The sequence below is a fragment of the Balaenoptera physalus genome (genome assembly GCF_965194825.1).
Source record: "Balaenoptera physalus genome assembly, chromosome: 20".
NCBI classification, from domain to species: Eukaryota; Metazoa; Chordata; class Mammalia; order Artiodactyla; family Balaenopteridae; genus Balaenoptera; species Balaenoptera physalus.
In genome coordinates, this window is record NC_138901.1 from 18546228 (window position 1) to 18560919 (window position 14692).

Sequence of the window (14692 nt, forward strand, 5' to 3'; positions counted from 1 at the left end):
CCCTTGGATGAGCGGGGAGGGTCCTTAGGCCTGGGTCCCTCCACCCATGTGCACTTGGATCTCATGGGCACAGTTACAGCCTGGCATCCTTCCATGGGATCCCAGGACAGTTTTTAGACCAGGGCTCTGCTGACATTTCTGAGCTTATGGTGACACCTTTTCAGGGCATTTAGACGATTAGAACTTTGCTGAGCTTGGAACAGGGAGGGATCAGACAGGGCCTTGGCCTCTGAACAATGTTCCTTTCCCTTTTGAATGTGCTAACACCCTTTAAGGTGCCTCCTTGCTTCTCAAACTATTAGGTTGATCGGCAAAGTAATAACAGTTTCCTCGCTCGTTGGGCAGGGGAGGGAGAGGAAGTTGAGAGGAGTGAAATTTTATCAGGTGGGGCTGGGCAGAAGGGAGCTGCAGCCTGACTTTTTGCAGTCCATTTCCCCTCTGTGCTGCAACTCCTGACTTCAGTGCCAGGCACCCCTTCTCTCAAAGTTAGGGTGACCTTGTGATGATCATCCCTTTTGAGAGTGAAAGGCAGTGCTATTCGTATTTATTCCAGAAGACATGAACTGGGACTAGGGGCAGACTTGGGCATGTGGTCACCCTGACCCGGGAAAGGGCCCATCCAGCTGTGGCTTTGTCCTTGTGTCACCAGCCTCAGCCCTGACTGAGTAATGAAAGTCATTTAACTTGTGAGCCTCATTTACTTCTGTAAAATAGGAATTAAAGTGTACCTATCCGACTTATTTTTTTAGGGTGATTATTGTCAGGGCCAAGGGAGATTATGTGCAGAGAACTCAGTGTGAAGAGCTGAGCAGAGGTCAAGGTTATTACTATTATGATTAACAGGTGGTTCCTGCATCGGTGGTGGGGAGGCTGCCACTACTCTGTCCACCTGGATCAGCTGGCCCTAATTTTATGGATATTTACGCATGTGGGGTGGCTTTTTAAGGAGCAAGATGGATCCCATCAGCCACTTGTGGAAACGCACACATGTCCATAGTTGCTTTCAGCGCTAGAGTTTGGCTGGGTTCCTAGAGGTAGTCGGGAGCCTCAAGACCACGTGGGAGCAGGTGGTGCCGTAACCTCTTTTTTTTTTTTAAAGGTAGGGTTTTTTTTTTTTTTTAATTTTTATTTATTTATTTATTTTTGGCTGTGTTGGGTCTTCGTTTCTGTGCGAGGGCTTCCTCTAGTTGCGGCGAGCGGGGGCCACTCTTCATCACGGTGCGCGGGCCTCTCACTATCGCGGCCTCTCTTGTTGCGGAGCACAGGCTCCAGACGCGCAGGCTCAGTAATTGTGGCTCACGGGCCCAGTCGCTCCGCGGCATGTGGGATCTTCCCAGACCAGGGCTCGAACCCGCGTCCCCTGCATTGGCAGGCAGACTCCCAACCACTGCGCCACCAGGGAAGCCCCGTAACCTCTTTTTAAGATGAGGAAACTCAGGCCCAGAGGGGACGGGACTCTTCCAAGCTCAGTGAGCAAGTGACGGGCTCATGACCCCAGGGGTGAGGCGTGGGAGGGTCGCTGCAGCTCTCGATGAAGGACTAAGTCTGTAGGACACGAAAGGGGATGGCGCCAGGCCTGGGACCCAGACATGCCTTCTTCCTCAGAGAGTCACCCCTTCACTAATACAGACAGAGCCGTACGCAGAGAAGTGGGCTGTCAGCCGGGGTAGCTGGGCCCCGGCATCAGGGACACACCTGCCCCTCAGCCCACCTCCTGGCTCCCTCAGGGCCCGGAGGCCTCTGTCGGCCTCCACATGTGCACTTTCCCTCCCCTAGTCATCGGCTCCCAGAGTCAGACCTCTTTTCATTAACAGACAGTAAATTAGGGAAGCTGACCTTTCCCACCCCCCAGGACAAAAGTCGGAAGGCCAGTTGCCTTGGGAGCCTAGAGGCCTCTCCTTGTCCCCACCCCCGACTGCTCACCGGAGGACAGGGTCACCGAGGGAGTGGGGCTAAGGGAGACTCACCTTTTGCCCTTGTCTTAGGAATCTGAGAGCAGGGCACTGGCCCTGTGTCTTTGAACTTAACCCCTGGGTGCTCTTTCTTGTGGGAGTTCAGGGATTCGATGGGTTTTCAGTCTGACCGGGGCCAGCTGCCTCCCCTTCAGGAATGGGCTCAGTTTATTTCACCATTTGGGTGTGGGTCCCTACTTGGGCATGAAGGGAAGGGGCAGGGGGAGGAGGGGGCTGGTCCTCCCTGCCTCCAGACAGGGCCCATCCTGGGCTTTGCTGCTGCCCCACCTGTTCTCCCAGCCTGGGCTGCAGTGGGTCACCATCAGTCAACAGCTGGAAGAGCAGCAGAGCGACGTGGGTGGTCCCAGACCAGGGCTCGAACCCGCGTCCCCTGCATTGGCAGGCAGACCACCCCTGCAGACCTTTAGCCCAGCTACTCCTGTGTAAGGCCTGCCTGGCTGAGTGTTAACTCTTGCCCTCCTTGCAAAGAAAGTGGGAGGGGGTGGCCCATGGGAGGTCCGGGACTGGGACAGCTGGATCAGGCCTTGGCAGGGGCTTCTGGGGCACCGGATCGCTTGTTGCTTCTGCTCCGGGAAACAGGGCAGGCTTTGCCCCCATCCATTCCCTGTCCCCTCACCCCACCCCCTTTTTCACTGGGAGAAGCACGGGGCAGGATCCTGGTGAACAGGAAGTGAGAACCGGCTTCTGGTCCGAGGCCTGGAGAGAATTCAGGCCTGGGTCTGCTCAGGACAGGACCAGTTTTCTGTGTCCTGCTTTCCAGGTTTCCTCTGGGGGGTGAGGGGGAGCTATTCTGTCACTCTCTGTCCCACTTCCTCCCCGAGCACTGGCCCAGCCCAGTGATCCCGGAACACACAAACCGTGGACCTTCCACCTCTCCTTGGTTGCTTCCTCCCCACCAGTGTCCTCTCTGAAAAGTGAATAGACCCCGCTAGGGGTCCTGAAGGTGGGGTGTGGGCTACATGCCACTGGGAGTACAGGGAGAAAACCCTAGAACTCCTGGAGGTGGTTCTTTTTCATCTCATCCTTTGTTTTATTCATATTTTTGGTGTAAGTTTTACAGGAGACATTCCATATTTGTGAAGTGATGCTTGTGTGTAATTGATAAAATAGATGAAATTTGGGAGGATTGTGTTGAAACAGATTTTACCAACAGGAATATGCAGTCAACATATTTGGGCAAGCGGGGATCAGCAAACTTCTCCTGTAAAGGGCCAGATAGTAAATATTTTAGGCTTTATGGGCCGAAGGGCCTCTGTCGAAGCTACTCAGCTCTGCAATGGAAGCAACCATAGGTAATGGGGAAATGAATGGTGAGACTGTGTTCCAGTAAAACTTTATTTCTGGACACTGAAATTTGAATGTCATAGAAATTTCACATGTTACCAATCTTACTCCTCTTAATTCTCCCCCAACTCCCCCGTCCCTAGCCTCCAAACATTACAAAATGTAGAAACCGTTCTTAGCTCGCAGGCCGTGAGCAAACAGGCTGCAGGCCCGTGGACCAGAGTTTGCCAACCTCTGCTCTAGATCACTGGTTCTCAAACTTGAGCCTGCTTCAGACTCACCTGGGGGAATCTTTTAAAAGTGCATAGTACCCCCCACAAAAAAAAAGAAAGAAAGAAGGAGAGAGAGAGAGAGAGAGAGAAAGAAAGAAAAAAAAGTGCATATTCCAAAACCGAAGCCCTGATTTTGTAGATTCTATGGAAGGTCCTGGAACCTGCATTCTAACAAGCAGCTCAGGTGGGTTGGGAGCAGACAGTCTGAAGACCAGATCTTAAGAACGCAGCTCTGGGTCCCGGTGTGTTCAGTTCAGCCAGCCCTTGCTGAGGACCCTGGGGTGTGTGGCTTCTCTAGGCCTCTTTTTGCCCATTTTTGGAACCTGAGGAGAGAAGGAACTCATCTTCTAGATACCAACCCACCCTTAAGGGAGGGCCTGGCATTTCTTTGCCCTGCAGGCTAGGGTCCTCAGCAGAACTCTGCAAGGTCATGCCCACAAGAGGCAGAGTCGCCTGCTGGTTAAGAGCACAGTCTCTGGAGTCTCCGTGAGCATGGGTAACTCATGCTGCTTGTCGGTGCCTTAGTTTCCTTCTTGTCTGTTAAATGGCGACTATACTGTACCCCCTTGTAGGTGCTGTCAAGGTAAAACGAGCGTGTGATGCAGAACACCTAGCACAGTGCCTGGCACCTAGTAGGTGCTCAATAAACAGGAGTTGCCGCTTTTGCTGCTGTGGACCAGTGTGAAAGCAGGGTAGCCCTAGCCCCTGCCACAGGCACAGAAAAATGACCACTTATATTTGTCTGGTGCTTTAGTTTACGTGGCCCTTTTACATCCATTATCTCATTGCATCCTTCAGCAACCCCTGTAAAGTGGAAATGGAGGTGTAGCAAGGTTAAGTGCTTGTTCAGGGGCACATAGCTGGTACACCCCCAACAAGAACCCAGCTCTCTTTGCCTGGAGACCTCCAGGAGTCTCTCCCGTCCCCGGATCTTGAGTGGCAGCGGAAGGGGAACTTTGGTTGGTTTGCTGTGGGTCCTTCACCCAGCACTTTCTGCCCCCGCAGATAAAATACCACGAAGAGTTCGAGAAGAGCCGCATGGGCCCCAGCGGGGGTGAGGGCCTGGAGCCGGAGCGCCGAGATCCCCAGGACACTGGCTACCGGCGGCCCCAGGAGCAGCAGCCTCACCACATCCCAACCAGCGCCCCAGGTGAGCGTGAGGCCTGTGCGGGCAGAGGACCTGAGGCCGGGCCGGCTGCAGGGCGGGGAGGAGGTGAGAGGGAAGCCTCGTGTACACACACACAGCCCCAGGCCCCATCCCTACCGAGGGCACAGGCACCAGGGTCAGGGCCCGTTCTGGGCTCCCAGCGCCACGGGGGGAGACGCAGCCCCTGCTGCAGAATACGCGGCACCAGCAAATGTGCACACAGAGACAGAAGCCTTTGAGCAGCGTGGCGGTTGAGTGAGGTGATGGGCGGTGGGAATACATGGCATGGGCTTCGTGGAAGAAGGGAGCGGGCTGGCTTTGGCAAGACCGTTTCTGAGCCCGTCTCCTGCCGGCTTCCAGTTTACCAGCAGCCCCAGCAGCAGCAGGCAGCCCAGTCCTACGGTGGCTACAAGGAGCCTGCAGCCCCGGTCTCCATACAGCGCAGTGCCCCAGGCGGGGGCGGGGTGAGTAGCCCTGGCTGCGGGCAGAGGAGGTGTGGGAGGTGAGTGGGCCTAGGGGAGACTTCCTGGACGTAATTCTTGGACTTTCCTTAGAAAACCCACCCAGGAGGCCTGGCCTCCCCTGACCTTTGACCCCAGCTCCCTTGCCATCTGCAGATAATAGGGGTCTCAGCCTCTCGAGCAGAAAGGAAGTGTGGTGTAGGGGGCAGATTGGGACCCAGTGTTCCAGCCATAGCTGTACATTGGGCGAGTCTCGTCTACCCAGCTCCCGGCCCACGTTTCTTTACTCCAGCTACCTGGGAGCGCACAAAGCACCTTTCTGCTTGGGGCCTTCCGGACTGCGCCCTGCTCCCCAGTCTCCATGACGACGACCCGCCAGGTCCCTCAGATCTCAGCTTGCCCCTGCCTCTGAGGCGCCCTCCCAAACCACCCTGTATCGAGTGGGTCTCCCCTGACGTGTCTGTCCTTCCGCCCCGCTGGTTTCCTTCAGAGCACTCTCTCCACCTTAAAACAGTTCTCTGGGTTTGTCATCTTCTGACTGTCACCCCCACTAGACTTGACGCTCCACGTAGACAGGGCAGTGTCTCTTCGGTTCACCTCCTCTGAGCCAGGCACAAAATGGGCACTCATCAATTTAGTGAATAAATTAACGAGCAAAGTGGGAGGTGGGGTGGGATCGGGCTTACCAGCCGTCAGACTTGAAGTTCGGTCTGTAAGTCCTGCTACTTATCCCAGTGACGGGTGCAGCCAAGCTCAGCTCCTCTGTGCCGGGTGCCTTGGAATTCAAAGTAGCTCATGTAGGAGCAGGAGGGACAATACTCCGAGAAATAAAGTAGCTTGAGATTAGTGGCCTGCTCGGGCCTCAGGCTCTGGCCACACAAATGAGGGAATGATTGTCAGTGCTATCTGGGGTGTCAGGCGGGCCGGAGGTCGCGTGAAGGATAAGGTTCCAGATAGAACAGCCGGTCCTTCCAGCACTCACTAAGCCTGTTCTGGACTGAAGGGATTTGGCTCTGAATAAAAGTCCACCTTCCTGCCCTCTTGAAGCTTACATTCCAGCCGGGAGACAAACACGAAAGCCAATAGATAAGTAGGTATGTAACAAAAGGTCAGAGATAAGCTGTGAAGAAAAAGATAGCCGAATGAGGAGGGGAGAGAAGAGCAAAGTTCTCAGTAAAGTAAAGGAATGAGTGGTGGAGGAGAACAGCAATTGCAAAGGTCCTGAGGCAGGAATGTTCTAGAAAAGTTCAAGGATCAGCAGGAAGGCCAAGGTGACCAGAGAGGGGAAGAGGGTAGGGAATGAGGTCTGATCATGCAGGGACTTGTAGGCCATAGGAAGGCCTTTGTGACTGGTGAGCTGTGCAGAGTAAGGGGTTTGACTTGTGTTTTTAAAAGATGGCTCTAGCAGCTGCGTTGAGAAGCAGCAATAGGAGGTTGAGGGCGGAAGCAGGGAGATGCGTTAGGCGGCTATTGCAGGATGCAGGCTTAGATGTGGTGACTTGGCCCAAGAGATTAAAGGCAGAGTTGGTGATAAGAGACCGAGGTCACTTCAGTCATTTCGTGAGGGTTGTGAACTCTTATTCCATAGCCTTCTGGGCTCATGAAGCTGGTTTCTGCTGCGGGGGGAAAAAAAGTTTGAAATTTCATGCTGAAGAGGATAGGGGGCCTCTGAAGGATTTAAAGCCACGGAGTAACATCCTCAGGTTTGCATTTTGGAAAGTTCCCCCGAGATCACAATAGATGAACAGTTGGAGGAGGTAGACCGGAGGCTGGAAACAGAAGGTCTGAGAGGGGGTCCTGGTGGTGGGGCGGGGCAGTGGGGGCAGATCCCGGAGGTTTCTAATGGGCTCGTCCAGCCCCGGACCCACACTGATCCCAGAGCCTGGCCTGGGGGACCGTAAAGCCTGAGCTGACCCCCGGAGACAAGTCGATGTCAAGGGCAGTGAGGGTCAGAGGACGTTAGAATCTTGCCTACTTCCAAGATCACAGCTAGAGTTCATGTGTTTTTACTGGACATTTCCTAGAGCTGGGGCTTAAGCACAAGACTTTGGCTGAGGTTGGAAGGTGGGACCTGACAGATATGTCTTGTGTCACCTGGAGGTTTTTCTCACAGGAATTGGTCTTTGTCCTGAATTTGGGAACCAGATTCATCAACAGCTTCAAAAAAAGAAGAAAGACTGGTGCTTATAATAACACAGATAGGGACTTCCCCAGCAGTCCAGTGGTTAAGATTCTGAGCTTCCACTGCAGGGGACACGGGTTCGATCTCTAGTCGGGGAACTAAGATCCCGCATGCCACGCGGGGCGGCCAAAAGAAAAAAAAAATGCAGATAATAGAACACAGGACATGTCATATTTTTAACCTCTACCCAGCATGGTGTCTATCGGACATTACCGCATTCCTGTTCCGAGAGACAGGGCAGAACTATTGTAACCTCCATCCCTGTTTGTGCCTGGCCCTTAGCAGACGCCAGATACATTGTTAAAAAGGTGGTTGCTCTCAGAAAATGAGACACAGAGGTGAGAAAATTCATGGCAGAGCCCAGCCCTTCCGTGTCTCCCAGCTCCTGGTCCACTCTGCTCTGGGGTCCCAGAGAGTTAAGCACCCCTGACTAACCGCACCCCGACCCCTGCAGAAGCGGTACCGCGCCGTGTACGACTACAGTGCCGCCGACGAGGACGAGGTCTCCTTCCAGGACGGGGACACCATCGTCAACGTGCAGCAGATCGACGACGGCTGGATGTACGGGACCGTGGAGCGCACCGGCGACACGGGGATGCTGCCGGCCAACTACGTGGAGGCCATCTGAGCCCGCCGGGCGCCGCCGCCCCATCCGTCTTCAGTGCATTCCGCAGCATCGCATCCGTCCTGGGCGTGACCTGTCCACCCTTTGGTGTCTCTGTTTTTTAAAATCTGCAACAGCTTGTTTATTCTCCCCCTCTTCCAGCTTCTTTTGCCGACCGAAGCCTTGTTCTGCCACTTTCGCGGCTCCTTCCTCTGGCAGGTTTTCCCCTTGACCAACTTCTTGATTTTCTCTCTGGATGGAACAGGTGTGGACCGCTCTGGGGGAAGCCGAGGCCCGTGGGGCTGGTCTGGGGGGGCGACCCGTCAGCTCCCAGGCCTCTGCCTTCTCTCTTTTCTGCCCCATCAGCCGCTCCTGCCCACCTCCTCACACACCCAAACATTCCAGGCTGGGGTGAGCCCCAGACCCCCAGGACTCCCAGGGCGGCTGGGAGTTGCTCCCCACACTCCCGGGAGTGGGACCCACCGCCCTTGCCCCTGGGATGGGGACGGGGGTGGAGAGGTTGCCGCCGTCGTGCAGGGACCAGTGAGATGGGCTTTGCCTCTGCTTCTCAAAGATGGGGCTGCCAGCCCTCCAAGGGGCCCCCTCACCCCCCTCTCCCCAACTCAAGGGCAACAGAGGAGGGTGAAGTTCCTGCTTTGGGATTCATTCATCCCTCCCGACACGGTTCCTTTTCACACTGTGATTTTGCTCTGCTGCCCACCCCGAGCCTGGTGTGGGCGAGCAGCTCCCCAGGAAGCTCGGCTTGGGTCCGGTTCTCACATTTCTTACTTTAGCGACAGCTGCAGGAAGGAGGGGAACGGGGTGTTCTCTCCGCAGCCCTTTTCCCTCACTCCCACCCCGGTCTCCAGGGTCCCTGGCTTGCCTCCTTGTGAAGGGTGGGGCAAGGAAGCCTCCTGTGAGATCTAGTTAGACAGGCCGCTCCTCCTGGCAAGGTGTCTCCAGGCCTTCCACCGCCTCCCCCCCTCCCCACTTCCCGCCCGACCCCAGCTGGACTATGCGAAACCACAGGACCCTCTGTACCTCCAGGACTTTGTTGCGGGGGAAGGAGCGAGTGTCTGCAGGTGTCTGCGACAGGCGAGGGTGAGTGTGAGCGTGAGAGGAGCGGGCGGGGTGCGGGCTGTGTGCAGAGCTGTCTTCCCCGATATTTTCCTCGAAACCCACAGTGAGAGGGGAGGATGCTGGGGGAGAGAAATTCCTTATGTTTTGGAGTAAAAAATCCCTCCTTCTATCCCTGAATGGAGGAAGCCCACCAACCCCCTTTCCAATGTGCCAGGCAGAAGTAAAGGGGGGGGGTGTGCTTGGTTGGGGAGGGGTGGGGAGAAGGCTTTGTGGCTCCAGGCATATTCTCTCCCCCATCTCTGTGTCCTGGGCCGCAGAATAGGGGGCCAGGGGACCCTGTGTCACCCGCACTGTCTCCCCCGCCCCCGCCACCCTGCCCAGGCTCGCTCCCCATTTACTTAAAGCCTCCTTGAAGCAGAGGGAGAGGGTCCCAGGGCTAGAAAACTGGAAGCACAGACCCAGGATGAGGAAGGGAAAGATGGTGCTATCTCCAAGTCCCTTCTCTTGCTCGTTGGTGGCTGTGACGACCCTTGCCTGGCTTTATTCATCTCTGGGCTTTCTTGTCACCCTTCTGGGTCTCCCCCTCCCATCTTCACCCCGAGTCCGCTGACTCAGGCCCCACGGTTGACATCTTTGCGTCCTTGTGCCCTGCAGGCATATTTAGCATCAAGTCCTCACTGCTTGTGAGTTGACTTGGGAATATTTACCCCAAATCAGAGGCTTGAGCCCCTGCCTGACCAATCCCTTTCCGCCCTTGGCCAGAGCCAAGGTGAAGGCAGGTGGAGTGTCTTATATTGGGCAGTTTGGGGGATGAGGGAGGCAGAGAGGGAACAATTTTGGGAGCCTTGAGGCAGGCGCTGGTCCATTTTGTTTCCTCTTGATCTCAAAGCACAATGTGGATTCTGGGACCAAAGGTCAGAGACACATCCTGTTGGAGAACCTGCGGTTGGCAGGGTGGTGAGAGGGTGGGAGGAGGACCTGGGGGAGCAAGAAGTAGCCTGTTTTCACTCGGCTTAAATTTCCTTCCAAAACAAGGCAAGCCAGCCGCTGGAATCTTGCTGCCAGCCCTCTATGCCTCCCATCCTAAAAATAGGGGACCTTTTCTTACACACCCCCAGAGAGAGGAGGGACAGTCACACTGGTGCTGAGGGACCCAGGGGCTGCTGGGAGTCCGTATTCCTTTCCAGAACCATCCATCCCTAGAAGAGCACAGAACCTGAGGGCTGGGCCGAGTCCCTGGTCTTTTCTTACATTTCACAGGTTTTTTAGCTGATCTAATCCCAGGAAAGCAAAGCTAGAATGTGAATATAACTTTAGTGGACCAATAATAAAATGCAAGAAGCCCAATGGTGAGAAAAGTGAATTCTCTCAATATTGCTTCCTGTTTTCTTCCTCATGTCCCTCCAGGGAAGATTACTTTATTGCTTAATTTCCGCCTTTTCCCCCCTCACATATGCACTTCTGGGCCTCTTCTTTTTTTAATAGCTGGAAAAAAAAAAAATACCACCCCACAGACCTGTATTTAAAAAGAAACAGAAATGACCATGTGAAATTTGCCTCTGTCCAAACATTTCATCCGTGTGTGTGTGTGTGTGTGTGTGTGTGTGTGTGTGTGTGTGTGTGTGTGTAGCTGTCTGTTTATCTTTTTATATGGGGTGGTTGTCTTTCCTTGGTCTGTTTTGGTCCCCTCCCTCGTGGGCTTGTGCTTGGGATCAAATCTTTCTGGGCTGTTATGATTTTGAACATTTGACTTGGACCACAAGTGACTCTTTCTCCTGGTGACTCAAATAAAAGTATAATTTTTACCTGCGGACTTGGTTATCTCTCTGGCTCTGAGGTGCTGCTGTGTGTGTGTGTCCCGTCTGCTTGGGGGGCATTGGCCCATCACCCTCCTGGGAGCTCTGCTGCCCTTCAGGGGGAGAATGACCAGCCTGGAAGCTGTCACCCTGGGAGGAAGGGAGCAGTGGTGTGTCTGCTCTGACGGGGGCCTTGGCACCTACTTCCTCCTTGTGGAGAACTCCTCACCGGCTGGCTCCTGGCTACATCCCTCTGCCCAGCTTGGTGACACTCCCAGAAGCTTCTTTGAGCTCCCATATTCTCGTCTTAACTGTCTTACTTCCTTTGTAATGCACCTGTCTCCCCACTAGCCAGTGCACTGTCAGGGCAGGTAATGGGGCTCATTCATCTTTCCAACCCCGCTGCCTGCCCAGGGCTGGGCACATAGCTGCTCAGCAAATGTTTGCTGAATTAATGAATGAGCTCAGCTTGGGGGTGGCGGCAGTTTTGGCTCTGCCTGACACAAAGGAGGAACTCAGCACGCGTTTGAGGAATGAAATGACAGATGGCCTGGGACGGTCTGCAGTGGGATGACATGGGTGAAGCCATCCACAAGGTGCTCTGGCAACCCGAAGCAGCACTCACGATGTCTGATGAATGGATCTTAAACACACATTTTTTCCCTTTGACATTATTACCAGCTCTGTGAGAGAAGTAACTACTGTGATGTCCATCTTACAGATGGGGTTCACTGAAGCCCAGAAATGCAGAAATGTTTGGTGGGAGTCACACAGCTGGTGGCAGGGCTGGAGGTGTTAGGACCCCAGTGTGATGCCCCCAGCCTCCCGCCATGACCTTGCCACATGCCCTTTGCCCCTCTCCCGGCAGTATCTCCCACGCTCCATTCTTTGCTCCAGGTGCCCTGGGTCTGACCTCTGACCAGGCACGGCAGCCAGCTTCCCCTCTTCTGCAGGGTTGGGAAAGGGACAGTGGTAGAGAAGGAATCTAGATCCTTCAGCCCCAGCGTGGGCCCACCAGTCAGCCTTTGTGGAGAGGAGCATTGCCCACTCGGGCACAGAATTAAGGCTTTTCCTGGCTTCCAGATAGCAGCAGGCTGGAGAGGAAAGGCCTTTCCCCAGAGTAAGCCTTTGTAATTAGGGGGTGAGGCGGCTGCCAGGCTGGAGCGGTGTAGGGAGTGGTGAGGCAGCACTGGGTAGGATAATTAAAGTCAGTACTGACACCTGCTCCCCTTCCGAAGGCGCAGGCTGCCTAATATTGCCCCAATAGTGGGGAATGAGTTGGCAAATCTTGCCTCCGTTGGCCTGCACCCTGTTGTCTGTGGAGCCTCTTCTCCCCAGGAGGCTTTAATCACCTCCGGAGTGATTTCAGGGACAGTCTGCTTGGGAGGGAACCAGCGCCAAGTCTCCACTCCCTAACAGCTCTGTTCCCTGCCTGCTGGAACCCATGCGGGGAATTTCTGGATCCCCTTCTAGAAATGGCCTAAGTTCCTGAGGCTTAGCATGACGAAGGGGTTGCTCATGCCCTCATCCTGGGTCCTTCAAAAGAACTAGCTGGGGTGGAGCCAAGGACACTAGGCCTCAGAGGTGACACAGGGAGTTTTCGTTTTTTTTTTAATTTAGTAGGAAATAAGGCAAAAGGCATAAAAATTACATAAGACATAACTGACTACCCCCCACCCAGCTTAAACTATAAAACACCAATTCTCCTTTCCCCTCAGAAGAAGCCACTTGAAGAATAGGAAAAAGAGTATATATAACTGAGTCACTTTGCTGTACAGCAGAAATTAACACAACATAGTGAATCAACTATACTTCAATAAAAAAAAAAAACGTCACTTGAGTTGCATTTCTAGACACCTACTGCAGAAGGATGGGCCTAACAGAGTTCTTTAGTGCCCTCTCTGGGTATAACACTGCAATGAGTTCTGAAGAGGATATAAGAGGGACAAGGATGTGGGAAATGACCACGAAGAGAGAAGGAATCAATAGAGGAGAGACCTCTGGGGCTCATACTGTAATCGGAGGGATCTGAGCAACATGCATCGCAAACTGAGCAGTGCAGGTGGGGCTGAGGGGGCATTCCCGACTAACATGGTGGGCCAGTCTGGAGCGAGAGAAGAACGTGGACTTCGGAGTGGACAAGCCTAGTTTTGAATCTTGGTCTCTGCCCTTTCCAGTGAAACATTAGGGAAGTTCCTGACCATCTCTGAGCCTCATCTATAAAAGACTTATAGGGAGGTTGAAATTACACCACGTGTGCAGTATCTGACACAGCATAGGAATCCCATAAGTGTTAGCTCCATCCCCAGACATGTCATCTGAGACTCATGTGAGAACTTCATCCATGTCCCTCCATAACGTGACTTTACAATGTGCCAGCGGCCCACCCAACTCCCAACCATTATTTTCTGAGCTTATTTGTCAAGGATGATGGGAGGGAAAAAGGAGAAGAAAGGCACTCAGGAGGATTCATTCCTTGGGCACCTGGATACAGATCAGATCTCTTCCTACTTCCATAACATTCAGACTCCATTTAGCTACAAAGGGGTAGGATTGGGTTCCTGGGGAGAAATTGAGCCTCTTCACTGCTGCCTGGTCGAAATCGAGCAGTTCCTTGGTTACCCGCTCCCAGGCGTTGTGATTGGTTGGCTGTGGGGTGAGGGGGGAGAGTAAGCTGCTGATGGAGATGCAGCATCCCTTAGTCTCAGGCCCTGGGAGGGGGAGGGGAAAGGAGGGCTGAGCAGTGGAGGGAAGAGGGAGCCATTTCTCTCCACTGACTGCAACCTCCGTGCTCACAGCTCACATTTCCCCGGGATCCAGAGGCCTCCTCGGCCAAGGACTCCACAATGCTGGATATTTTCATCCTGATGTTCTTTGCCATCATAGGTCTGGTCATTCTGTCCTACATTATCTATCTGCTCTAGGGGCCCGCAGCGGCGGCGTGGAGCCTACAGCTCAGGGGGGAAGGATGAAGCTGACTGGCCGAGCATCCTGCTTGCTGACGCACCGGTGGATTTTTGCTTCTGGTCATTATTTCGGGTATTGATTCAAAAACAAAATTACAAGGATCTTGTTTTCCTATTTTTTTCTCAGGTGCACTGATGTAGCATTTCCCAGACCACTCTGAAAAGAATAAGAAATGCCAACTTCTTTCTTTGAGACCTAATTTAAAGTAACAATTTTAAAAATGAAAAATAAAGCCCACAATGCGAAGGATTTTTAAGTAGAATGTGTTGGGAGTGGTGTGCATGGTGGGAGGGACTATATTTCCTAGTTTTTTCTTCAAGTTAGGTGCTCAAACTCCAATTTGTCCATTTTCTCCTGGTAATTAAAGGTAAAAAACATCTTTATATGTCAGCAGGGTGGCTTACAATTATGCTTGCATAATTGCATTAATTAATTAACTAGTGACTCATTCTAACTGGAGGATGATATAGCAAATCAAATTTACTTGGGAGTGGGGTCTTGCGGGAGATGTCAATTCTTTCCCAGCTGTGGGGTTTGGCGGAGTGGCGAGAAGAACTCTTAATTCTTGTCTTAGCCCATGACCAGTATCGGAAGCTGATACCTTTGCTGCTATTCCTATCTGAGCCTTGCTGTTTCTGGGTTTCCCACAGCTCCTGGACTCCAGTCCAACAAGAAGCCTCTCATCAACAGCAGTCCTGCTGCCCAGCAGACCTCTTCCAGAGCCTTCCGGATATGGTTAACCCCTGTCAAGCAAGGGGCTTTTTGAGCTCAGAGGCAGAGGCACTCACTCGGCTGGGACATCAGGAATTCATGGGCATGGCTGGCAGCTGCTGCGTGCGTTTGAGCTGTAGACAGAGGTGTTGAGAACACAGAGCTGAAATGTAGACTCATTAAAGTTACTATGGAGAACTGCTCAAAAATTTATT

The 14692-nt window shown here is 53.4% G+C and overlaps 1 protein-coding gene across 2 annotated transcripts in view; it reads left to right on the top strand.

Moving 5' to 3' along the window:
• The window catches only part of LASP1 (LIM and SH3 protein 1), a 40461-nt gene extending 29648 nt beyond the window's left edge, over nt 1-10813 (top strand). Inside the window, exons 5-7 of one of the 2 annotated variants that reach the window (XM_082442393.1) lie at nt 4535-4679; nt 5037-5140; nt 7774-10813. In XM_082442393.1, coding sequence (XP_082298519.1) covers nt 4535-4679; nt 5037-5140; nt 7774-7947 — 423 coding nt within the window. In that variant the 3' untranslated portion in view covers nt 7948-10813. The remainder of the gene's footprint in view (nt 1-4534; nt 4680-5036; nt 5141-7773) is intronic. The other variant, XM_082442394.1, reaches the window with a different exon arrangement.
• The last annotated feature ends 3879 nt before the right edge of the window (nt 10814-14692 follow it).